The sequence below is a fragment of the Trichechus manatus genome, unplaced genomic scaffold (genome assembly GCF_000243295.1).
Source record: "Trichechus manatus latirostris isolate Lorelei unplaced genomic scaffold, TriManLat1.0 scaffold00058, whole genome shotgun sequence".
Taxonomy (NCBI): domain Eukaryota; kingdom Metazoa; phylum Chordata; class Mammalia; order Sirenia; family Trichechidae; genus Trichechus; species Trichechus manatus.
Window position 1 is genome coordinate 7490618 of NW_004443994.1, and position 24608 is coordinate 7515225.

Genomic DNA, 24608 nt, shown 5'->3' on the forward strand with positions numbered 1-24608 from the left:
ACTTACACTGTACATTTAGTACCAGAGAAGGAGATGGGGGGAAGACATAAAGTCATTTACAAATAATTCTTTCTACAGTCTTTCTATAGTGCATACTTAGATTTATCCAGTATTCTGGGCAAACAAAATGAAACTGCCATTGAAGGTCCTCTTCCTGGCAGCTGACACATCTTGATAAAATTGAAACCATTAACATTATTTAGAAGGTACGCTAATGTCAATGATGAAAAGGCTAGGAATATACGGGTTCTATGTAAATTTATGACCAACTACAGGAAATAAATCACTTCACACTTGTTTCACTCTGAACTTTTAAAGTTACATCAAAGTACCATGTAGATTTCACTTGATTTAACTTTCAGCTGAAACATTTAAAAGAATTCAAATCTTTAGCAAAACACCTTAATGAAAATGAAGTATTTCTTTTCTGTCTTGAATCCTGTTAAAAGTTAATTGTTCTCTAACAATCCCAGGTTTCGTCAGTTCACCTAACTGCTTAACCAAATGTGCACTGAGCCTTAGGTAACAAGCACTGTACCAAATGCCGAGAAGGCAAAGACAAACAGGTTTAGGCTTCTGCTCTCAGTGAGTTAAATTTTTTGAGGGGGAGAAGATACCCAAACAGCTGACTCCCAGATGGCACATTAAGTGTCACGCAGGCCCACAGTAGAAGCAGTACATTGAGTAGATGAGAGAATCTTCTTAGGGAAGGAGTAAGAAGATGAAGCTTGAGTTGGGTCTTAAACTACGAGCAGGTGTAGGGAGGGGAAATCCAGGCACAGGTGGCATGTGAAAAGTCCTGGGAGCCAGAGAATGTGTCATGTAGTGGGGAACTTCAAGTGGTTTGGTGTAGCTGGATATAAGTCTCAGAGTGAGAGATGAAACTGTAGAGGGAAGCAGAGACTACACTATGAAGAATCTGATTCCATGCTAAGGTGTCTGAACTTGATCATGAAGGCTACGGCAGAGTAACTGAAGCATGGGAGTAATGTCATCAGATTGATTTAATAATTCATAATACCATATTATGACTCTATGTGTACATGTGTTTCTGTGGTACAGCTGGCATAAAAATAATTATGCCCTTACTATGTTCCAGGCACTGTTCCAAGTGCTTTTCAAATATTAATTTAATCCTCACAAATGGGGACACTGGTGGTTCAGTGGTAGAATTCTCATCTTCCATGAGGGAGACCTGAGTTTGATTATACCTCATGCACAGCCACCAACCGTCTGTCAGTGGTGATGTGTGTGTTACTATGATGCTGAACAGGTTTCAGAGGAGCTTCCAGACAAAGATGGACTACGGGGGGAGGCCTGGTGATCTACTTCCGAAAATCAGCCAGTGAAGACCCGATGAATCACAATGGTTCGACCCACAACCATCATGGGGATAGCACAGTACTGGGTGTTTTGTTCTGCTGTGCATGGGGCTGCCACGAGTTGGGGGCTGACTCCATACTCCATGGCAGCTAACGACAACAATAATCCTCAACAATAACCCCCAAGAGGTAGCTGAAACACAGAAGTTAATTAACTTGCCCTAAGTTATGCAGTTAGAAAGTGATGTAGTTGGGATTCGTACGCTGTTATTCTGGCTCGAGTCGCTGCTCTTAAATTCTGCTAACAAGTCTGGTGTGTTAGGCATGGACAAGTTTTTCATAATGTTCATTCATTATTATTTACTGAGTGTCTACTACATACCAAGTACTTTCCTAGGTCCTGTACTGTCTACATAGGTAGACACAAACTACCTAAACATTTACAAATAAACTGGAATGCAGGATGGTGAACAGAGTTAACAGAAAATCAAGAAAGTTAATTCATTCAAGTCTGTCATCCATATGTTATGTTACAACAACTGCTAAGTACCATGGTCCCACATAATGGCTCAATAACAGTGATCTTAAATTGTTTGAGAAGTCTGTCAGCTCACCTAAGAAACATGATAAAATTATGAACCTATCCCTCAAAAGATGCATACATATGTTTCACACAAAATTGCAAACAATTTAATGGACTCAATTTATGAACCTCAGGTTAGGAAATTCTCTAGAAGACTATGAATTTTTTTAAACAGTTTTATTGTGATATAATTTACATAACATACGCTTCACCCATTTAGAGTGTATAATTCAATGGCTTTTTGTATATCCATAGAGTTGTAAAACCATCACCACAATCAATTTTAGAACATTTCTGTCACCCTCAAAACAAAACCCATATCCATTAACAATTACTTCCCATTTCTCTCTAAACTCATGACTCCCAGGCCTAGGCAACCACCAATCTACTTTTTGTCACTATAGATTTCCCTATTCTGGACATTTAATATAAACAGAATCATACAATATGTGGTCTCTGTGACTGGTTCCATTTAGCATGGCACAATGTCTCAGCAGAATGTTTTCAAGGTTCATCCATGTTGCAGCACGTGTCAGTACTTCGATCCTTTTTACTACCTTCTCACTTCCTTTACCTTTAGTCCCTTATCAGATACAGCATTTTAAAATCTTTCTCCCACGCTGTGAGTAATCTTTTCAGTTTTTGATATGTTCTTTGAAACAAAAAAGTTTTCAATTTTGATATGTCCAATTTATTTTTTCTTATGTTGTTGCTTGTGATTTTGGTGTCAGACCTAAGGCCATGAATTTTTAAATACGTCTCATTTCATTTTCTTATGAAAAGAGGCTTCATCTTGAAAGTCACCTACTTTATCATTTAGTGCTCTACAGAAGTAAGCCTGAAAACCATTCTAGTCATAAAGAAATTACTCTAGTTTTAGAAACACCTTAAAGAAAGAAATTTAAAAATCAGATATCATATCTGATAAGTGATGTGTGTCTAGCATATATAAAAAACTTAGAACTCAATAATAAAAAGATGAATAACCCAATTAAAAAATGGGCAAAGGACCTGAGCAGACACTTCTTCAAGGAAGATATAAATGGCCAAGAAGCACAAAAAGAGATACTCAACATCATCGGTTATCAGGGAAATGCAAATCAAAACCACAATGAGATACCCATTAGGATGGCTATAATCTAAAAGAGAGCTAAGTATGGGCAAAGATACGGAAACACTGGAACCCGCATACACTGCTGTTGGGAATGTAAGATGGTACAGCTGCTCTGGAAAACAATTTGGTAGATTCTCAAACAGTTAAACATGAAGAGTTACCACATGACCCAGCAATTCTATTCCTAGGTATATACCTGAGAGAAATGAAAACACATGTCCACATAGAAATTTGAACATGAGAGTGTTCACAATAGCATTGTTTACAATAGTCAAAAAGTAGAAACAACTTGGATGTCCATTAACTGATGAATGAATAAAACGTAGTATATCCATACAATGAAATATTATTCAGTAATAAAAAGGAACAAAGTACTGACACATCCTACAACGTGGATGAACCTTGAAAACATCATGCTAAGGGAATCCACTCACAGAAACCGTACATTATATAATTCCATTTATATAAAATGTCCTGAATAAGGAAATCTATAGAAACAGAAAGCAGATTAGTGGTTGCCTAGGGCTAAAGGGTTTGGAGAGAAATGGGGAATGACTGCTAAGGGGTATGGGTTTTCTTTCTGGACTGATAAAAATATTCTGAAATTGATTGTGATATGGTTGCAGACACCATGAATATACTAAAAACCACTGAATTGTACACTTTACATGGGTGAACTGTATAGGTGAATAAAGATGTTACATTTAAAAAAAAAATCATTTTGTGGGTATAATGAAGAAGTTGCCAGATTGAAAGTAAGTAATTTCTACTTAGGAAAAATATAAATAACTTATGATTGATAAAAAAATTTTATCAGCAATGTTCATCTTCTCCATCCAGTTTTCTCCTCAGCAGAGAAAGAAATAGTGGCTACCTCTTATAGTTTAATTTTAAATAGGAAGAAAAATATTTGCAATAAAAACTCTAATGCTTTAGACTAACGTATTAGGTAAAAGGAGATGAATCCATTTGTAGTATTCACTTTTTCCCCCCAGAAATTAAAGCTAACTTCTGGTGGTAGAATATTACTTTAAATATATAATATACACACATACCCACACATCCACACTATTTTGTCACTGAACACAAAATAAGCTTTCAAACAGACAAGGTCTGTATCCCACTCTTCCTCATCCTGAGGTATTCACAGGCTGCTCAGTTAAGATTGGGTACTTGCAAACCACATGACCTCATGAATGCTATCTTATCATATCACAGGTTCCTCAGACTGACCACAACAAGTTAAATCAGACAGGCAGCAAAGTAGCACTAAGTCTTTGACACGTACTATAGGTATGACATTTTCAGCTGTCCAGCCTGTGGGGAGTGAAAATCTCATTATCTTATGTACAACTGCAGTTGTGAGATATGGCCCATGAAAAGCACATGATTTACTGCACTAAAGACTTACAACCACAATTTAAAACTTTTAGTTTTTGTAAATCTGAGAGAGCTATCAATTTCCCTTTAATTGACAGTAAGTTAGCAGATCACATTTTCAAATGTGCCTATTTTGAAAAACTGTCAATATTATGTTAGTGCTTCTTTTAAAAGTATCATTTAAAAATTGAATTATTAAATGTAAAAGAAAAGTATTTTGTAAATGATTGACTGTATATCAAAGTACTGGCTTATTTGAAGAGCCTGGACTTCAATATTTAAGAATATAGAGCCCTGAAAAAACAAGTGCCTAGGAAGCCTAGTGGATGACAACAAAAGTAAGTTAGACTGAAAAGCTTCAATTTGGCTTTGAAATGCATCTTTTGGACCAATGCCTCAAAAAGAACATAATTCAAACTATTTCAAAACATAATCAAGGAAGTAGGTTGTATTTTATGGATTTCCTCTTGTTTGATTAAGAAAGCTTTACCCTCAACCACCAGATCAATCTCTATGAATGCTATTTTCAGTACCACACACTAAAAACAAACTGAGCAGGGGAAGTCTCTCTCTCTCTCTTTGGTTTCAGATGTGTCCCTCTCTACTGGTTTCCCTCCTACTTTTATAGCTGTTCCTCAGTATCTTAGCAAGGTAAAATAAAGTGTTAAAAAGCAAAGACATCACTTCAAGGACTCAGGTGCACCTGACCGAAGCGAGGTATTTTCAATTGCCTCATTCGCATGCGAAAGCTGGACCATGAATAGAGAAGACCAAAGAAGAACTGATGCCTTTGAATTATGGTGCTGGCGAAGAACACTGAATATACCAAGGACTGCCAGAATGCTCCTTAGGAAAAAGGATGGTGAGACTGTCTCACGTACTTTGGACATGTTATCAGCAGGGACCCGTCTCTGCAGAAGGACATCATGCTTGGTAAAGCAGAGGGTAAGCGAAAAAGAGGAAGATCTTCAATGAGAGGGAATGACACAATGGCTGCAACAATGGTCTCAAACATAGCAACCACTGTGAGGATGGCACAGGACTGGGCAGTGTTTCCTTCTGTTGTATTGAAAATGATATGAAGAATGTTCAGGACATTAAAAAAATACTTTTTGGTAGGTATTTAATTAAATCTATAGCTCAGGTGTACATAAACTGAGTTATCAGAATTTAAAAACTTAGAGTACTCACATATAAATGTTTTCTAAGCCAACTTCAGTAAGGGCTTTGTTTAGATTTCCATTTATTTACTCAAACTCCTAATTGTCTATTTAGCAGGTTGAAATAACAAAAGAAGATTCGTGTAACTTATAGGGATTTAACTTAAAAAACTGCCTATTCAACAAAGGAGACAGAATGACAGAAGATCTTCTGGATACCAGAAAACAGCACACTGGTTATGCCTACAAAGAAAGTTGGTTTACCTACCTGGGTTGTACGTGTTATAAACCAAAAATCAAACTCACTGCCATCGAGTTGGTTCTGACTCGTAGTGACCCTACAGGACAGAGTAGAACTGACCCATAGGGTTTCCAAGGCTGTTATCTTTACGGAAGCAGACTGTCACATCTTTCTCTTGTGGAGCAGCTGATGAGTTCGAACTGCTGACCTTTTGGTTAGCAGCCAAGTGCTTAACCACTCCACCACCAGGGCTGTTTATAGCATCCTATAATAGTTCTTTTTTTGCCAGCCTTATAGTGAAGTAGCTTACATTTCTCTGATTTCTTTAGAAAGGGTACGTGAGTAATTGTTCAGTGACAGATCATTCCTCCTCTCAAGTTCTTTCCTAAATCATGCATCATTCTTGCACATGGTGAAAGAAGCTGAAGAAATCTTTCTTTCTCGGTAAGTTCATTCTTCACAAGGATCAGGGAAGTTTAAAATATATAATTAAAATAAATGATGCCAAAATGCTCCCTCTTGAAAGTCTTCCTTCTGGGGCCTCTGTCACCAATTCTCTGGTTTTTCACCTATCTCACTGGTGGTGGTTTTGGTCTCCTCTGCTGGTTCTTCTCTCTTGACTTTAAAGGTTGCGAGTGACTCAGAACTTGCTCCTGGACCCCGTTCTCTTTCTATACAAGTGTCATTTATATGCCAACCGAAAGAAGAAAAACCAAACCCAACTGCTCTCGCATCAGTTCCGACTCATGGTAACCCCACGTGTTAAACACGAGAACTGAGCTCCATAGGGTTTTCTTGGCTGTAATCTTTACAGAAGCAGATCGTCAGGACTATCTTCTGAGGTGCTGCTGGGTGGGTTTGAACTGCAAGCCTTTAGGTTAGTATTCAAGCGCAAAATGTCTGTGCCACCGAGGGACCTTTATTTACATGCCAATGACAACTACATCTTTACTTTTAGCCCTAACCTCTCCTTGGAACTCCAGATTCACATATCCACTGCCTACCTGATATCTTTATTTGAATGTTGAACAGAATTTCGACCTTAACATAAACAAAACAGAGCTCTTGATCTTCTACCCTTCCTCAATCTCAGTAAATGGCACCAACCATTCACTCGAATGCTCAAGCCAAAAGTCTCTAGAGCCACTGACTTCTTTTTCTCTTGCCCTTCATACAGTCCATCAGCAAGTTCTCTACCTCTAAAACATACTTCTAATACATCCACATTGCTAACACCTTCACTTCTTCTATCCTTCTAAGCCACACTTGCTCTTACCTGGACTACTGTAACTGCCTCCTAACTAATTTCCCTGTTTCCATTCTTGCCCTCCTACAATCAATTCATCACACAGCAGGCAGGGCAAATCAGATCACATCACTCCTTGCTTAAAACCATCCAAAGGGTTCCATATGAATAAAACCCAAACTATTTATCCTGACTTACAAAGCACTATACATGATCTGCCCCCCTCTATCTCTCTAATCTTAACTCACACCATTTGTCCCATCCTCCACTACACTCCAGCCACACTAGTGTGGGTTTTCAAATAAGGGCACTTCATTTTCATTCTGGAGTCTTTATGCCAGTTGTTTCTTCTGCCTGGACTGTTCTTTCCATGGATTTTCATACATCAGGACACTTTTTAACATTCCTATCTCAGCTTGTATGTTACCTCGTCAGCAAAACCCTTCAAGAACATCATTTACTCATTAAAACATTTTTACAGAGTACCTATTACATGTCAACATTGTTCTAGATGCTGGGGAAAAGGTACTCAGTCTCAATAGTAATCAGAGTAACGCATATTAAAACCATAATGAGAAACCTCTTCACAGCCACAAAAACAGCTAAAATTAGAAAGATAACAATCTCATGTACTGATGAGGATGCAGAACAATAAGAACTTTTTTCACTGCTTGAGGGAGTAAATTTGCAGAACCACTTTGGAAAACTCTTTCCCAGTCTATATAATGGTTGAACTTATACCTGTGACCCAGCAACATGCACAAGAAAGTTCACTGGCAGCAATGTTCATAAAAGAACAAACTGGAAACAATCCAAATGTTCATCAACAATAGAATAGATAGAAACAAAACTTGTATATTTACTTAAAGGAAGACTGTACAGCAATAAAAATGAGAAACCTACAATTACATGTTAAAATGACATGGTTAAATTTCACAACGTTGAGCAAAAACAGCAAAATATAAAAGACTACATACTGCAAAGACATATAAAGTTCAAAAAGGTAAACTATTCTGTTAGAAGTCAAGATCATGGTTACTCTGAGGGAGGAGGGAGTGAGTAGTGGTTGGGAGAGAGTATGAATGGGGCTCTGGGGGTCTATTTCTTGGACTTGGGTGGTAGTTACATAGGTGTGATTACTTTGTGATAATTTATTGCGCTGTAAACTTTTGACCTGGCCACTTTTGCGAATGTATGTTATACTTCTATACAAAAGTGTCTGTTCTTCAAATTGCTCCATTTTTATGATTATGAATCAACTCTTTTATAGAATGTTAAGATATAGCTGGCGAAATCCTACTAGAAGGTCTTGTTTCTGAAGAAGCAATGGAGAAATTGCTGTTTGGCCTTAGTATTAGAACAGTTGTGGCTCTCCCTACCAACTGGTATGTTTTTATCACATTGCTGTTGTTAGCTGCCTTAAAGTTGGCCTCTGACTCATGGCGACCCCATGCACCAGGGAACGAAACACTGCTTAGTCCTGTGCCATCCCCATGATTGGCTGTGGGTCAGACCACTGTGATCCATAGGGTTTTCACTGGCTAATTTTCAGAAGTGGATTATCAGGGCTTTCTTCCTTGTCCATCTTAGTCTCAAAGCTCCACTGAAACCCGTTCAGCATCATAGCAACACACAAGCCTCTACTGACAGAAGGGCAGTCGCTGAGCATGGGGTGCGTTGGCCAGGAATAGAAGGCAAGAGTTCTATTCTAAAAGAAAATAAAGGAAGGCACGAGTTCTACCCACATGGAAGGCAAGGAAGGCAAGAGTTTTATCACTGAACCACCATTGCCCCCATTTTTATCACTTAGATACCCTGAAATGTTTAAGTAAACAGGTTTTCCCTTTTATGTTGATTGCCGAAAACCTTGGAGCCAAGTTTGAGGCCCACTTATGGCAAAAACACAGATACTTCTGTGGTGTGCATTTTTGCATACCATGCATGCTTCCATTCCTACAGTTGCTTTATTTTTTCCTCACAAAATTGTAGTTTGATAGTTTGCAGCATTTACAAACTTCCGTAATCCTATCTGGAGCAAGCAACGGTATTAATAAATAAAAATGCTTTAAAGGTCTTTTTTTTTTTCCTTTCTTTAAACACAGATAATTTGTTTTGCTTTCATTTCTTTCTAGTTTAGTACACTGCAGTCTAACCGAAAGTCCTGATCCGGAATTCCAGTTTCTGCCACTTATGAATCATGTGACTTTGAATGAGTTGTTTAGTCTCTCTGATCCTAAAAAATGGGAAGAATAATAGTTTTCACAGGATAACCTTAAGATTAAAATAATCATTCAATATGTGCATACACCTGGTTTAGTGGCTACCACATAGAAAGATTACTAAAAATGGAAAATTTACACAGAAAAGCTACTAAGCAAATAGAACTAGAATTAGTTTTGTGAGATTTTAAGGATATAAGGTACACTAAAACTATTTTATTAGACCATCATAAAATTTAGTAAAGCTGTTTAATGGAGAAATATTTAAATTTTAGTATAAGTGAACTATCCTTAGTCTGGAATAAATTTACCTGCTCCTATAACATCTATCGGAACCACAAACATCACAACACCATCAAGAAAAGTGAACAAATATAATCTGTATTTCAAAAACATCTTCAAATCACTTCTTGAAACATATACCCCTGTATGTTTTTAAGGCTGCTATATAGCATATGGTGATTAAGGTCACGGGCTTGGAGACATATAGCCTAAACTAAAATCCCACCACTACCACTGACTAGTGTAAGACTGTGAGGAGTTATTTAACCTCCCTGAACTTCAGTTTTGTCAGTGTAAAATGTGAACAATAATGATGCTACCTACTTCATAGGACTGTTAGGAAGATTAAGGAAATAATAGAAATATAACAGTACAGTGTCTGGCACAGTACAGTTGTTAAATGAATGGTAGCTACTATATTATTTTACTGCTATACTTTTTGTATTATATTGCTATTTGTTTATTTGTAAACCTATCGCCATTGTTAGAATGTGAGCTCCAGCAAGGCATGGACTATGCTTCAGTCTTTTTTTTTATCTTCAGTTCTAAGCCAAGTGCCTACTATACATAGTAGATTCTCTGACGATGGATGGTGGGAGGAAAGGAGGTGAGGAGGACAGGGTAAGGAAATCACTTAAATTGAGGACCAAGGTCCTTTCCTATGTATGCCATGGGGACCGGATGTGGGAAATGGGGGAGAATTCAACCACCGCTCTTGCCAGGTCTGGGGCATCAGGGTTTCCACAATGGCTTCTGTGATGGTCTTGGCAGAGGTTAAGAGGCTCAAAATTAAAAATTTCTGTGGGAAGTACATAAAATTAGAAGTGAAATTAGTCAGGTGGTGAGGGTAGGAATTGCAGGGTTTGGGAGTCAGAGAAGGCACTAAGACGGATCACTAGTAAGCAACAGAAGGGAAGGTAAATTCCCATGTGCAATGCCAGCAGGGAGAAATGGGGAGTTCTTGTGGCTAAGTCAATTGCAGAATTCACTTACTGGGATGCAGATTAATGTGTCAGTGAGGAACTACATAGCTAAAATACTGTCATTAATTGCCACCGTCAAGATTTTAAGATGAATAACATGTTTTCTTATCTAAGTCTACTTAATAAGCACACAAGAGAACAGGCTGCACTGTATTCAACGCCGGCTCAACCTTTACTACTTGTACAACCCTGGACAAGTAACTTAATCATGGTGAGTCTCAGTTTCTATATTCACGCAACTGAGAACAATACTACCTTCATGTGAGATTGTTATGAGGGTCAGTAATAATAAAATGTCTGACACAATGCTTGGCCCATAGTGGGTACTCTAATAGTAACTATTATTATTTCACAGGCCAACAAGATATTCAGTAATTCATTAAAAATAACTTGCTTAATCTTCTTTACTATTTCATACAGCCAACTATGCTAAGTGGTTATAGTGGCTATAATATGTACAACACTGCTATGTCTTCAGGAAGATGAATCTGCAAAGTTTGTCTCAATATTTCCTTTGACATTTAGAGAAGTACAAGAATGAGCTAACAAAATAACTATTAACAGTCACATGCTCAAATACAATATTAATAGTTCAAAATAAATTTTTATATTGAAAGCCAAATATTCTGGTAAATTTTAGCTTGCAGGCAAATATTAAATTGGAGAGATCAGAATGACTTTGTCTCTTTTTCATCGTGAAGTGGTATATCACAAGAATGAAAACGCTAGAACAAAACATTTGACACCTTTTTTTAACCCTCTACAAAGCTGGTCTATTCAGTCTACTCTTATTTCCTACACCTTGGTCACATTAATCCTTCAGTCAAATCTGGCCTCCTCTGTACTCCCAACCCCATGCTCACTCTCACCACTGAACCCTTACTTGTTCTGTCCCCAGCTGTACTGTACTCACCTCACCTCTCTACTATGTTTTCTTACTGATGCCTGCTTATGCTCAGGACTCTGGCCTACCCTGCAGTGCACAATTAACATCTCATCACAAACACCACACTTTTCTAGTCTTTAATTTGCACAATGAGGTTCTTTAACGGTAGAAAACTCAAGCCTGTGGATTAATTTTCTTTTCACGTGTGTATAGGATAAGAGATGGCTTTCACAGATCATACATGAAAAATATACACCAAAGTTAAACTTCATGTGAACTATTTTTTGACAGTCTTCATGAGGAAATTATCCTTATTTGTAGTCAAGGTAGATGGCAGGCAAAATTAATGTTTGCTGACTCATTTTTAGACAAGTTTTAGAGATAAAGTCAACCTATATATACTTCTCTTAATTCAGCAATATTCAAGTTTCCTTATCACTAGAAGTCAAAATTTTAAGAGGGAGCTTGCTTTATTTTAGACACAATTTCCTTTGGGAATACTTTTAAACACAGGAATAGTTCCTAGGGTTCTCAAAAGAATAAGGATTTCTAGAACATACTTGTTTGTAACATTTTTTTCATACATGGCACTGGACCAAAACAGACTGTAGCAAAAAATACATGCAAATAAGTAATAATTATACAATACCTTGAATCCCTCAAATATTATCATGGCTGAAAACCAATATTTATAGAAACTACCTGAAAACTCAGGACCAACCAATTAAATTAAACCTTTAAGATTAATCATTTTTGTTAATGTTTGGTTTGTTCTTTCTTCATTCAGAATTTATTCTTAGATTTATTACCTCCAGGAGGTATTACCCAAATCACTCAGACCTAACTGAAGGGAACTGAAGGATGTAATACCAGGAAAGGGTAATGTCCAAACTTTTCCCTTGAGGTTTAAATTCATTTAGTGGTCAAAATGAGCTTCTTTCTTCTTTTTTTCTTTCTTTTTTTAAACAAATGAAGTTTAGGTTACCCTTTCAGATCTGATCACTGTGAATAAACATTATTTTATAAATAATTCAAAATAAGAAACATGTTTTTCCATTTGTGTTTAGCTAGGTATTTATCATTAGAAAATAAAAAAGAACAAGGAAACTGACCTAGAATCACATTAACCAAAAAAAAGTGTCTCTCTATTCAAAACATATTAGTTCAAATAATTTAAATTACTCAGTATAGTACTTAGTAAACTATCTGAAAATTTCATGAGTCGAATCTCACAGATTCAAGGTAGTGCCAGTTTAAAAAGTGTTCAGATACTAAGAAATCTGTTAACTGATATTAGGCAAGTATCCTTTTTTGCAATCTCAGTAATACCACCATGGGGAGAAAAAGAAGACAAGAGTAAAAGACTTCCCTCTACCCCCAACGGTAAATATCACAAATTTATTTTATAAGTATAAGGGAAATTTTAGTTTAATTGAAGTAATTTTGACACAGAGGCAACTATCAAGAGTTTTCAGACCACAATAAAACAATCATATGCCATGTAAACATTATTAATACATAATCATTCTAGGTGATTGAGAGGTTTAAGGAAATAATCATTCTAGGTGATTGAGAGGTTTAAGGAAAATAAACCCTCAATACTGGCACAGAAAAAAATCTTATAAAAAAGAAGATTATCTTTTAGAATATTCTTATTAATTATCATCAAGGATTCATAGAAAATATTTAGCATAAAAGAGTTTTAAACCAGTAACGAAGTGTTGTTACAATACAGAGGAAGGAAGAAAGAAATATGTGAAGATCAGAATTTATCACTTACCTCATGATTCAGCTCTGCTATCTGATCTTTCAGTTCCCTAATATACTGGTTAGAATCAGACTTGTTAAGCTGTCCTTGAAGCTTTCCTTCTTCTTTCTGTTTTGTGACAATACAACAAAGTAAAAACAAGTGATAATTTTCACAACATGTACTCAAATATTTCAGTTATAGGACAGCATTAAGTGCATATCCTTTGACTGGCTGAATTCTGAACAAATCCCATTCTCAAACCATCTCTGAAAAATAATTCAAAGTGAACTATGCTGCATATTTATAAATAATGCTTAATTAGAGTTGTTTACAATAAATGCAATTTACAAAATATATCTTTTGAGGGACTCTTAGAAATCAAGCAATTGAAAGGGTCTGCTAATGAAAAAATTATCCTAAAATTTCAAAGCTGTTTATCTGATGTAGCCAATTAAGTTGTTTTGAGGGCAGATGATTCTCCATCCATACCCTGAAAGATTCAATGCTTAGTGGTAAGCTGCCCAGTGCTACACTGGGAGGTCTGCTTTTGCTTGAGAAACAGAGAAAGGAGAAAAAAAAAAAAAAGTCCTCCAGATCACTTTTAAAAGGGAGAACAGCTCTGAGTCTCCTCTGATAGCTGGTTAAAAGGTGCTCTTAATTCTAAGAACCAGATCCAGAACAACGTTGGGACTATTTCCCAGGGATATAGATTGGGAAGGAGAGGGGTTAACTTTTCTTGCACTACTTGCAAACAAATGTGAACTTTTTAGATAAAGAACTTACTAAATAGTAAAAACAAAGTCGTGATTGTGATTTCCAGATTATTTATCATTAGGCAGTCCACAGACATCTATAGAAACTATTGAATAACTCTTGATACCAGAGGAGGTGGGGCTTACTTTCAACAGTCGCCAACCACCCAATTTCCTTTCATGGGACAACCACTGTTAATAATTTTTTAGTGTAGTCTTCCCATGACATTTTGTACAGATACATGACATTTTGTACACGTTTATGCATACACATATTTGCACCCATACCATCAACAATATATACAGTTTTGTACTTTGCTATTAACTCTCAACAATACAACTTGAAGATCATTCTATATCAGTACATAGAGAGCAGAAAGATACACATTCTGATTTGAGAGAGCTTTGAAGTTCCTGTAAAAGTTATTCTAGTGTTGAGTATTTATAGGCTCTTTAACAGTAGTTTTCAAAATGTATCTTAGGTCCTATACTATCACCTTGAGAATAACGGATTGCAGTGCAGAGCATTTTCCAATGTGGAGGTCCATATGCTATCTTATCACTCACAGTAAGAAGGGACCTTGGACACCATCTGGTCTGGTCCTCTGACTGCAGCCAAGCTCGCCCTCCACTTTCCTCTTCCACACTGTCCTCTAACGGCCTTGGCAGGAAGAACTGTAACAGCTCCAGCAACAGAATGGGTAGCTTCACAGCAGAGACAGAGCACCATTCCAACAACTCTGCTCTTCTGCATTAACTGTCTCCACTTCTGTACGTACCTCGATAGCATCCCTAACTACCCTTTAGTCTGTTCTTCAAATCCTTTCAAGTTATCCTATAAGCACCCATCCTTTTTTTTTTTTTTCTGGGCAACTAGTCTTAAAAAACTTTTATTGGAATATGGATTAGGAGAAGCTGTTTTCAGACTGCTGGAATTTTGGCGTTTGTATAGACGTAAAAACACAACTACAGCTTTTATAGGCTTTAAGAACTTTTCTTATATATTTAAACACGTGAATATCACATACAATCACCTAGGCAAAGTACTGTCTAATTTAACAATTACCATTTCTAAATGGAGCACTGGTGGAGCAGTGGTTAAAGCGCTTGGCTGCTAACTAAAAGGTCAGTGGTTTGTAACCACCCGTGGCTCCGCAGGAGAAACACGTGTCAGTCTGCTTCCATAAAGACTTACATCCTTGGACACCCCACAGGGCAGATCTACTTCTGTCCCACAGGGTCGCTATGAGTCGGAATCAACTCGATGGCATTGGGTTTGGTTTTTTTTTTTTGGTAATATTCCAAATGTGCTAGGCTTCTTAAATATATTCAAAAGACACATTATGACCTTAAGCCATAAGCCCATATTTAAGGAAAAGATATATTCTTTTTTTTAAATTAAGCTTTAAGAAGGGCAAAACCAAAGAACAGCAGATATTAATTCAGAGTCCTAGTCAAACCACCTCAGAAATCTTTCCTACCTGACTTTTCATTTACATAAACTGATAAAATTCCTTTATGATTTAAACCAGGTTGAACTGGAGTTTCTGTCACTTGTAACAAAAATAATAATAGCTACCATTAGCTATTAGAACAATCGATGCCTTTAAATTACGGTGTTGGTGAAGAATATTGAAAATACCATAGACTGCCAGAAGAACAAATAAAGACTTGCTTGTTCTTGTACTTCTTGGAAGAAGTACAGCCAGAGTGCTCCTTGGAAGCAAGGATGGAGAGACTTTGTCTCATGTACTTTGGACATGTTATAAGGAGGGACCAGTCCCTGGAGAAGGACATCATGCTTGGTAAGGTAGAGCGTCAGCGAAAAAGAGGAAGACCTTCAATGAGATGGACTGACACAGTGGCTGCAACAATGGGCTCAAACACAGTAACAATTGTGAGGATGGTGCAGGACCGGGCAGTGTTTTGTTGTGCACAGGGTCACTATGAGTCAGAAACAACTCCACGGCACCTAACAACAACCACCACCACCACCACCATATACTGAACACTGATCAGCCCTTCTCAACTGATGCTGCCCAAAGGAATTAAGCCCCAATGCCTAAAGCATCCACTGTATGTAATGATTTAACTTACTTCCAATGCATCTAGAATGGTACCGTGTGCTATCTTTGGGAGAAATGAGAAAATAGTCACTCAAATCATTTTCTGTAGGGCTTAATTCTCTTGTGGAGCCCTGGTGGAGAAAGATTGGTGCTTACAATGTTCTAAGCCCTTTAAATGTAATTATCACAACCACACTTTGTGACAGATAGTATTATTATTCCTACTTCATAGATCCACCAGCTGTCTGTCAGTTTGTTATACTGTGATAGACTGTGTGTTGCTAAGATGCTGGAAGCTATGCCACTGGTATTTCAAATACCAGCAGGGTTACCGATGTTAGACAGGTTTCAGCAGAGCTTCCAGACTACGAGAGACTAGGAAGAAAAGGCTGGTGATCTTTTTTATTTTCCAAATATTAGCCAATGAAAACCTTATGGATCACAACAGAATATTATCCAATATAGTCCTGGGAGATGAGTCTCTTAGGCTGGAAGGCACTACACAATAGCCACAACAATGGGCTCAAACATACCTACGATCAGGAAGATGGTACAGGGCTTGGCAATGTTTTTGTTCTGTTATACATAAGGTTGTCATGAGTCAGAGCCTATTTGATGGCAACTAACAACAACAACCCCATAGATGAGGAAATGTGAATCAAAGACTGAGTGAACTGGCTAACAGTTGATATATTTTTTACCCTAAATTACACAATTCTGAACATGAGAAACAAGAGTATACGGAGATTTATGCAAAGGATCACAAGTAGAGTAGCTTTCTTAGATTTGTTGCCAAAGTCTTATGTCTTTACTTGAATACTTATTTCAGCTCCTGCCGACTTACATGCAAATTGCAATATGAAAATTAAATGAAATGAAAGATGTCTAAGCTAATGATCCACATTAACTTGTAGCTGTCCAAAAACACGTGTACTTATGTCTAGATCTTATTTTTAATCACCCCACTTTTTAAATAAAGTATTTCAACGGCACAGAACAAGAACAAAAGGTTAACAGAATAAAGACTAACGAATCCACTACCCAAATTCAGCCTGTTTCCTCGTAAGATTTCCTTGGCTCTAGACTTGCTATCTTAGTCCTATATATCCTCAAAGTGGGAAAGGATGGTATCAAGCAGGGGTGAATGAGTAAGTGAAGCAGGAAAGAAGAGAAGAATATAGGAGAGAGAAAAAGTATATAGAGGGAGAATATTCATTGATGTAAAAGAAACTATTCTTCTTCTAGAATGTATTCTCCAAATCCCATATGTGACATGAGAAATGGCAGCAGAATGTAAGTGAGCAGATATACTTCCAAAGGAGACTAACTTGATGAGAATCACTCATTTGGATATATCTGTTCAACTGCACTTTTTGGTGGCTTTGTTTTGTATAATTTTGGTGTCACATCACATTTTCTTCCTTGAAATGCCTGATTAAATGGTAAATGAAATCCAATTCTAGGAAGAAACTGTTTTGGATGAGATGGAAAGCCTACATGTCTGTGGGTTGGAATCAGGTTTGGAGAAAGGTACCTTTGTGTCTGGTACCCAATGAAGGCAAAGTTCTTGGAATTTTTGACACCCCACAGCAATAATGTCATATGGGCTGACATGAAATTTTCTGTGCAAGTTAGATAACAAAGTACAAGCTAAGCTCTAAGGTTGTAAGATACAAGTTCGAGAAAGAAAAGACTTTAGGTTTGAAAGGGGGTCAGAACATACTCAAAGGCAACTAAACAACAATAACGACCAGTAACAATTAATGCCTACTCTTTCCTATAAAGAAACTTGCAATGATAAAAAAGAGTTTGGCAGAATAGATATCATTACATATGTTTTCCAAAAAAGCTACCAAGTGACTCCAAAGATGACTCCTTCGAAGGTCGGACTCATTAGGGTTTAGCTAAAAATTTTGTTATAGCATCTTGATTTCTTTGGAGGAAAGGGACTATTTAATGAAAAAACAGGGCAACAAAGACATTTTACAATAAAAAAGAAGGAACATTTTTAACTTATAAAAAACAAAAAATCCTGAAAGATGCTTGTAAATATCTTTCCAAAGAAATTCTCTTAGATCTTGTGACTAAAATAAAGATGCTCCTTGAACTTCTGATTTATTGTAGAAATAAGGTAGAATTTCAAAGAGAAAAACTTTTTATACATTGGATTAAACCCAATTGTTTACAGTTGTCCTTTACAGATTTCAAAATAACTTTATAAAGCTTAATGTTAGATTTGTCTATGCAACTCTAACATATAAAAAGTCACACTATTATGCTCACTAAACCACTGTTTCTCTTCTGTGGACACACACACAGAAAAATAAAAACTCGTAAGGCACACTAGGTAAGCTGAGGAATGAGGAAGATTACTAAGCAGCCCCAGGCTCTAGATGTGACCCCCCGGACTGCGACAATGACTATCTCAGCGCACTTGTCACATATTAGTGGCACACCAATGTGACAGACATACCGGTTGGGAAGCTTTGCACTAGGCATTGCCATTTACAGTGTGCCTTAAAAGAATACAGCCAATATTTCAGAAGTAGGAGTAAAAAGTGATATTTATCTTAAATGCCATCAAATAAACTAAAATGTATATATAACCTTTTATCTAAAAATCTGTGACTTTTATGTTCTAAGAGTGGGCTCTTATTTAACTACCTTAATTCAAAGTTTTTTTAGAATCCTCGTTAAAAATGTAAAAACTGAATATTTACAGTGCAGAAAAATATAGCAATTACCTACAGTTATTTTAAGAAGTGGTATCAATTTAATTTTACTTCTGAGATATTCAATTATCTAATGTTTATGTTTTTTAATAAGTATTTTTATAACTTTCTATTTTCAAGCAGTGTCCACATGGTTGTTTCTGATAAGCAGGTGGGAAAATGTCAGCTACACTAATAAATTTACAAGGAACCTGCATTTTCTTGAGGTTTTCTTTTGGTCTAGCTGATAACAACGACTGATTGCCAGTTCACTGGTTTCCTAAGCACAACTATTAGGTAAGCAACAAATGTAAAGAAAAAGAAGCTCAATATATCAACAATTGTGGTATTCTGTATTTCACTGAACAGACTTTAAATGGATACCTTTTTCACACAGTATGTGAAAGTTTACATTAAGTGCATAAAGTAACATTTGTAAGGGGTTGAAGTATAAAATTCACTCTTGGATCTAACTCTGAATAATTATTTTATCAATTATCATTATCATGTCTCTAACAATCTGATTCACAGTAAGGCCTTAAGCTTTGTATATGAGCCCTTTAATCAAAACATCACCAGTAACTCTAGTTAATCGTATGTCTGGTGAAGTGTTTGGGGGTAAAGTGTAACAAGGACCGTAATTTATTTTGAACTGTATAAAAAAGTAAGATGGCTAGAATGATTAATACATGAATATCCAAACAGGCAACAGATACAGTAAATACATAAAAGTATTAATTGTGGAATGGAGGTGGTGGGTTTATGGGTGTTTATTATATAATTCTTTCAACTCTTTATGTTTGAAAAATTTCAGAGTAAAATACTAGGAGAAAAAGTCATCAATAAAAAACAATTAATTCTTCCCTTCCTCCACCATCTGCTAAAAAGGTAAGCTCTGGTTCACACTGTACTTCCCTTAGCTAAGTGAAAAGATACATATTTCCCAAAGATTATTTAATGACTCTTCATTTGAAACTACCTTTTGCTCTAGAAATAGTTATTACCTTATTTACATTTTATTGAAAGCTTAACAAACTGAAAAGTAGTATGACTAAATCATAAAAATTAGGACTTGATTAATATAGAATATAATTTTGGGACAGTCTGAGCTATAGTTCACCTCTGTAATATTTTATAGAAGAGTTTGTGGTTGTTACTTCCATATCCATTCAATTGCCTTTCTCTCCTCCTCTACGTAATGGCATAGAATTGGATATACCCCCACTCCTAACCTCACAGATAGGCTCTGATTGGCAGGGTCCAAGCCTACCAATGAAGGATCAGGAGTTGGAAAACATGGGTTTGGTGACAGAAAACACACCAGAGACTGCATGATAGAATTTTGCAAGACAAACGGCCTATTCATTAGAAATATCTTTTTTCAACAATATAAATGGTGACTACACCATATTTTTATGCAAATAACGTGTCCCTTTTATGTTTGTTTGCCAACCTCGCCCTCCCACCATGAGGTATTTTTCTAAGCACCGCTGTGCCAATTTTTTGGGAGGGCACGGTTGGCAAACAAACATAGAAGGCGCGTGTTATTTGCATAAAAATACACTACACGTGGAACTCTCAGATACAATACACAGGAATTATATTGACTACATCTGTGGAAGGGGACGATGGAAAAGCTCATTAGTCAGAATAAGGCCAGGGGATGTCTGCAGAACAGACCATCAATTGTTCATATTCAAGTTCAAGTTGAAGCTGAAGAATATTAAAACAAGTCCATGAGAGCCAAAGTATAACTCTGACTATATCTCACCTGAATTTAGAGACCATCTCAAGAAGAGATTTGACACACTGAACACTAATGACTGAAAACCAGAAAAGTTGTGGGATGACATCAAGGACATTATATGTGAAGAAAGCAAAAGGTCATTAAAAAGAGAGGAAAGAAAGTAAAGACCAAAATGGATGTCAGAAGAGACTATGAAACCTGCTCTTAAATGTAGAGTAGCTAAAGCCAAAGGAAGAAATAATCACGTAAAAGAGCTGAACAAAAGATTCCAAAGGGTGGCTCGAGAAGACAAAGTAAAGTATTACAATGAAATGTGCACAGACGCGCAGTTAGAAAACCAAAAGGGAAGAACACAGTCGGCATTTCTCAAGTTGAAAGAACTGAAGAAAAAATTCAACGCTCGAGTTGCAATACTGAAACACTCTATGGGCAAAATATTGAAGGACGCAGGAAGCATCAAAAGATGGAAGGAATACACAGAATAAAAAGAATTGGTCAATGTTCAACCATTTCAGGAGGTAGCATATGATCAGGAACCTATGGGACTGAAGGAAGAAGTCCAAGCTGCATTAAAGGCACTGGTGAAAAACAAGCCTCCAGGAATTGACGGAATACGCATTGAGATGTTTCAACTAACAGATGCAATGCTGGAAGCTCTCACTCCTCTATGTCAAGAGATTTGGAAGACAGCTATCTGGCCAACTGACTGGAAGAGATCCATATCTGTGCCCATTCCAAAGAAAGGTGATCCAAGAGAATGCAGAAATTATTGAACAATATCATCAATATCACACGTAAGTAAAATTCTGATGAAGATAATTCAAAAACAGTTGCAGCAGTACATTGATAGGGGGCTGCCAGAAATTCAAGCCAGATTCAGAAGAGGAAGTGGACTGCTGATGTCAGATGGATTTTGGTTGAAAACAGATAATACTAGAAAGATGTTTACCTGTGTTTTATTGACTACGCAAAGGCATTCAACTGTCAGGATCATAACAAATCATGGATAACATTAAGAACAATGGGAATTCCAGAACACTTAATTGAGCTCCTGTGGAACCTGCACATAGATCAAGAGGCAATCTTCAAAGAGAACAAGGGGATACTGTGTGGTTTAAAATTAGGAAAGGTTTGTGTCACGGTTGTATCCTTTCACCACACTTATTCAATCTGTACGCTGAGCAAATAGCCCGAGAAGTTGGACTATATGAAGAAGAACGCGGCATCAGGATTGGTGGAAGACTCATTAACAATCTGCGTTATGCAGATGACACAATCTTGCTTGCGGAAAGTGAAGAGGACTTGAAGCACTTACTGACGAAGATCAGTGACTATAGCCTTCAGTATGGGTTACACTTCAACATAAAGAAAACAAAAATCCTCACAACCAGACCAACAAGTAACATCATGATAAACTGATAAAAGATTGAAGTTGTCAAGGATTTCATTTTACTCAGATCCACAATCAATGCCTATGGAAGCAGCAGTCAAGAAATCAAACGAGGCATTGCACTGGGCAAATCTGCTGCAAGAAACCTTAAGAATATATTAAAAAGCACAGGTGTCAATCTGAGGACTACGCTGCACCAGCCTCAAGCCATGGTATTTTCAATCACCTCATATGCATGCGAAAGCTGGACAATGAGTAAGGAAGACTGAAGAAGAATTGAAACCTTTGAATTATGGTGTTGGTTAAGAATACTGAATATACCATGGACTGCCAAAAGAATGAGCAAATCTGTCTTGGAAGAAGTACAGCCAGAATGCTCCTTAAAAGCAAGGATGGCGAGACTTCTCTTACATACTTTGGACATGCTATTAGGAGGGTCCAGTCCCTGGAGAAGGACATCATGCTTGGTAAAGCAGAGAGTCAGTGAAAAAGAGGAAGACCCTCAACAAAACAGACTGACACGGTGGCGGCAACGATGGGCTCAAACATAGCAACAACTGCGAGGATGGTGCAGGACCGGGTGGTGTTTTGTTCTGTTGTACATACGGTCACTATGAGCTGGAACTGACTCAACGGCACCTAACAACAACAACAAGCCAAACAGGACAATCCCATCTGTTTTGCACAAAGATTGGTTGAACTGTTACTCAAACAGTGTGACTCTCAGAACTTGTGCTAGAAATTATGGGGTACAGATTCTCATGAACCATTTTAGCACCATGAGGAAAACCTCCTGATGATGACGACAAGGAGAAGGGCAGAGCCTTCGGGATCATGGTGAGGACACCACGTTGGAGCTCAAACCAAACTTTTCCTGAAACACATCCTATTTCTGGGACTTCTTCATTACATAGATCAATAAATCCCTTTTATTATTTAAGCCAGTTTGAACTGGGTTTTCAGTTATCTGCAATAACAACATCCTACCTGATAAATATTTAAAAATATATATATGGCTAAGTAAATAAATACAACAATATAAACAACATAACCCAGGAAATGTTTAAAACAGTTATTCTCAAAGATAATTACAGAGAAAAATCACTTGGGGAGGTTTGTAAACATATACATTACGGGATCCCATTCCTGACCTACTGAATTCTAAATCTCTGAGAATGGGGCTTGAAAATCAGTACACTTTGAAAGCTACACAACTGATTATGACACAGCCAGTGTGACACCTACATTTGAAATGCAATGGTTTTAACTACCTTTGAAAATTAACTATTTTTAATACGAATTCAAAATTCTATTTATATGTCAATTATAAAATACTTTTTACCGTACTTCCTAAGGATCTCAAATAATATTTTGCAAGTCTAATCTCACAGAATTTACTTAGTATAACCTTACATATAACAAAGATAAATATTTCATTCAACTACCACCACAATGGTAAGTGTGGTAAATGACCAAGACTCATAAACTTATTTACAAATAGTCTCCACATTCTCAGAGTGAATCTATTTAAAAACAAAAATAGAGGAAAACTGTCAAGGGTCCTTAAATTAATTTCTTTCAATTCTGCTATCAGTTTCACTTCACATTATTTCCAAGTTAGTTTCAGCTGGTCAGTTCCCTGTCTACAGAGGTGGGCTCAGTTTTGAACTCAAATCCCTTTCTTGGTTAACCCAACTCTCAAACAGAAAATATTATTTTAAAGTTTAGTAATGTATGATGAGGAACTAAATAAAATGTTTAGGATCTGAGAAAATTCCACACCTATGACCCCTGACTGAAGACTAAGATAAATGTTTTAAAGACTGGAGAAAAAAACAAAGATTTGGGGGCCAGCAAAATAATTCTTTAAACATTTAAAAGCATCAATATCTATGAGGAAATATGGCAATAATGAAGGGAAATACTGATTTCAATTCTCTAACCTATTTTTTGGATAACAGGCTGATAAAGTAAAAAAGCTATGTTCTCTACTATAACACATAAATGTGTGTAGAGGTATATTTTACTAATAGTAGTTGATTCTGGTGTTCAACTACCTGGACTGTTTATTAACGACCTCAGGCAGACACACTCACCTGTTTTATCCCCAACACCATGGGGAGATGTAATCAGAAGGATGAGGCAGAGATGGAATGTGCAGGATGCATCATATGTTCTCTTATATTTTATTGAAAAATCAGTAAATGCTGTGGTCCACAGGAAAATTAAAGTGATTACGTATTTGTATAGTGTGTGTATACGGTCACAGTAAAAAGTGGACATTTTAGTCAGCTATCTTCACCTGCAACTACTGCACTTGGCCGTATCATTTAAAAAGTTAAACAATTAAATGTATTGGTGCACCAAGCTAGAAGATTAAAGAGAATCTGTGAAAAGTTTTCTTTACAATTCTAAGCAGCACGTTACAGGGCAGAAAAACCAAGATGATTAAGATATGAGTTGCTTTTAACAAGCGTTTGGAGAAAAGTGGGGGTCAGTGCATACTGTAAAAAAATACTGTGGAGGTGAAATAGAGAGACAGGGACCACAAGCTTGTTTAAACCTATGAATTTAGCCAGACTCATTACAAAAAAAAAAAAAAAAAAAGGAATTGTAGTGGTTATGCCTAGGAGTACATTCTTGTTTATTTATTTAAGTTTTTAATGCTGGTTATAACCTACCCAATCTTGCCACAGGAAGATAGCAGATTTCAAAAGCTGCATTTTAAGCCATGGGCTTATAATACTCTATATAATCAGACAAGGCTTACAAGTTT

The 24608-nt window shown here is 36.8% G+C and overlaps 1 protein-coding gene across 3 annotated transcripts in view; it reads right to left on the reverse strand.

The window, feature by feature from the left end:
- EVI5 (ecotropic viral integration site 5) overlaps nt 1-24608 on the reverse strand; it is a 286322-nt gene that overhangs the window by 23504 nt on the left and 238210 nt on the right. For all 3 annotated transcript variants that reach the window (XM_023733439.1, XM_023733437.1, XM_023733438.1), the window contains one exon: nt 13197-13292. In XM_023733439.1, the coding sequence (XP_023589207.1) occupies nt 13197-13292 (96 nt within the window). The remainder of the gene's footprint in view (nt 1-13196; nt 13293-24608) is intronic.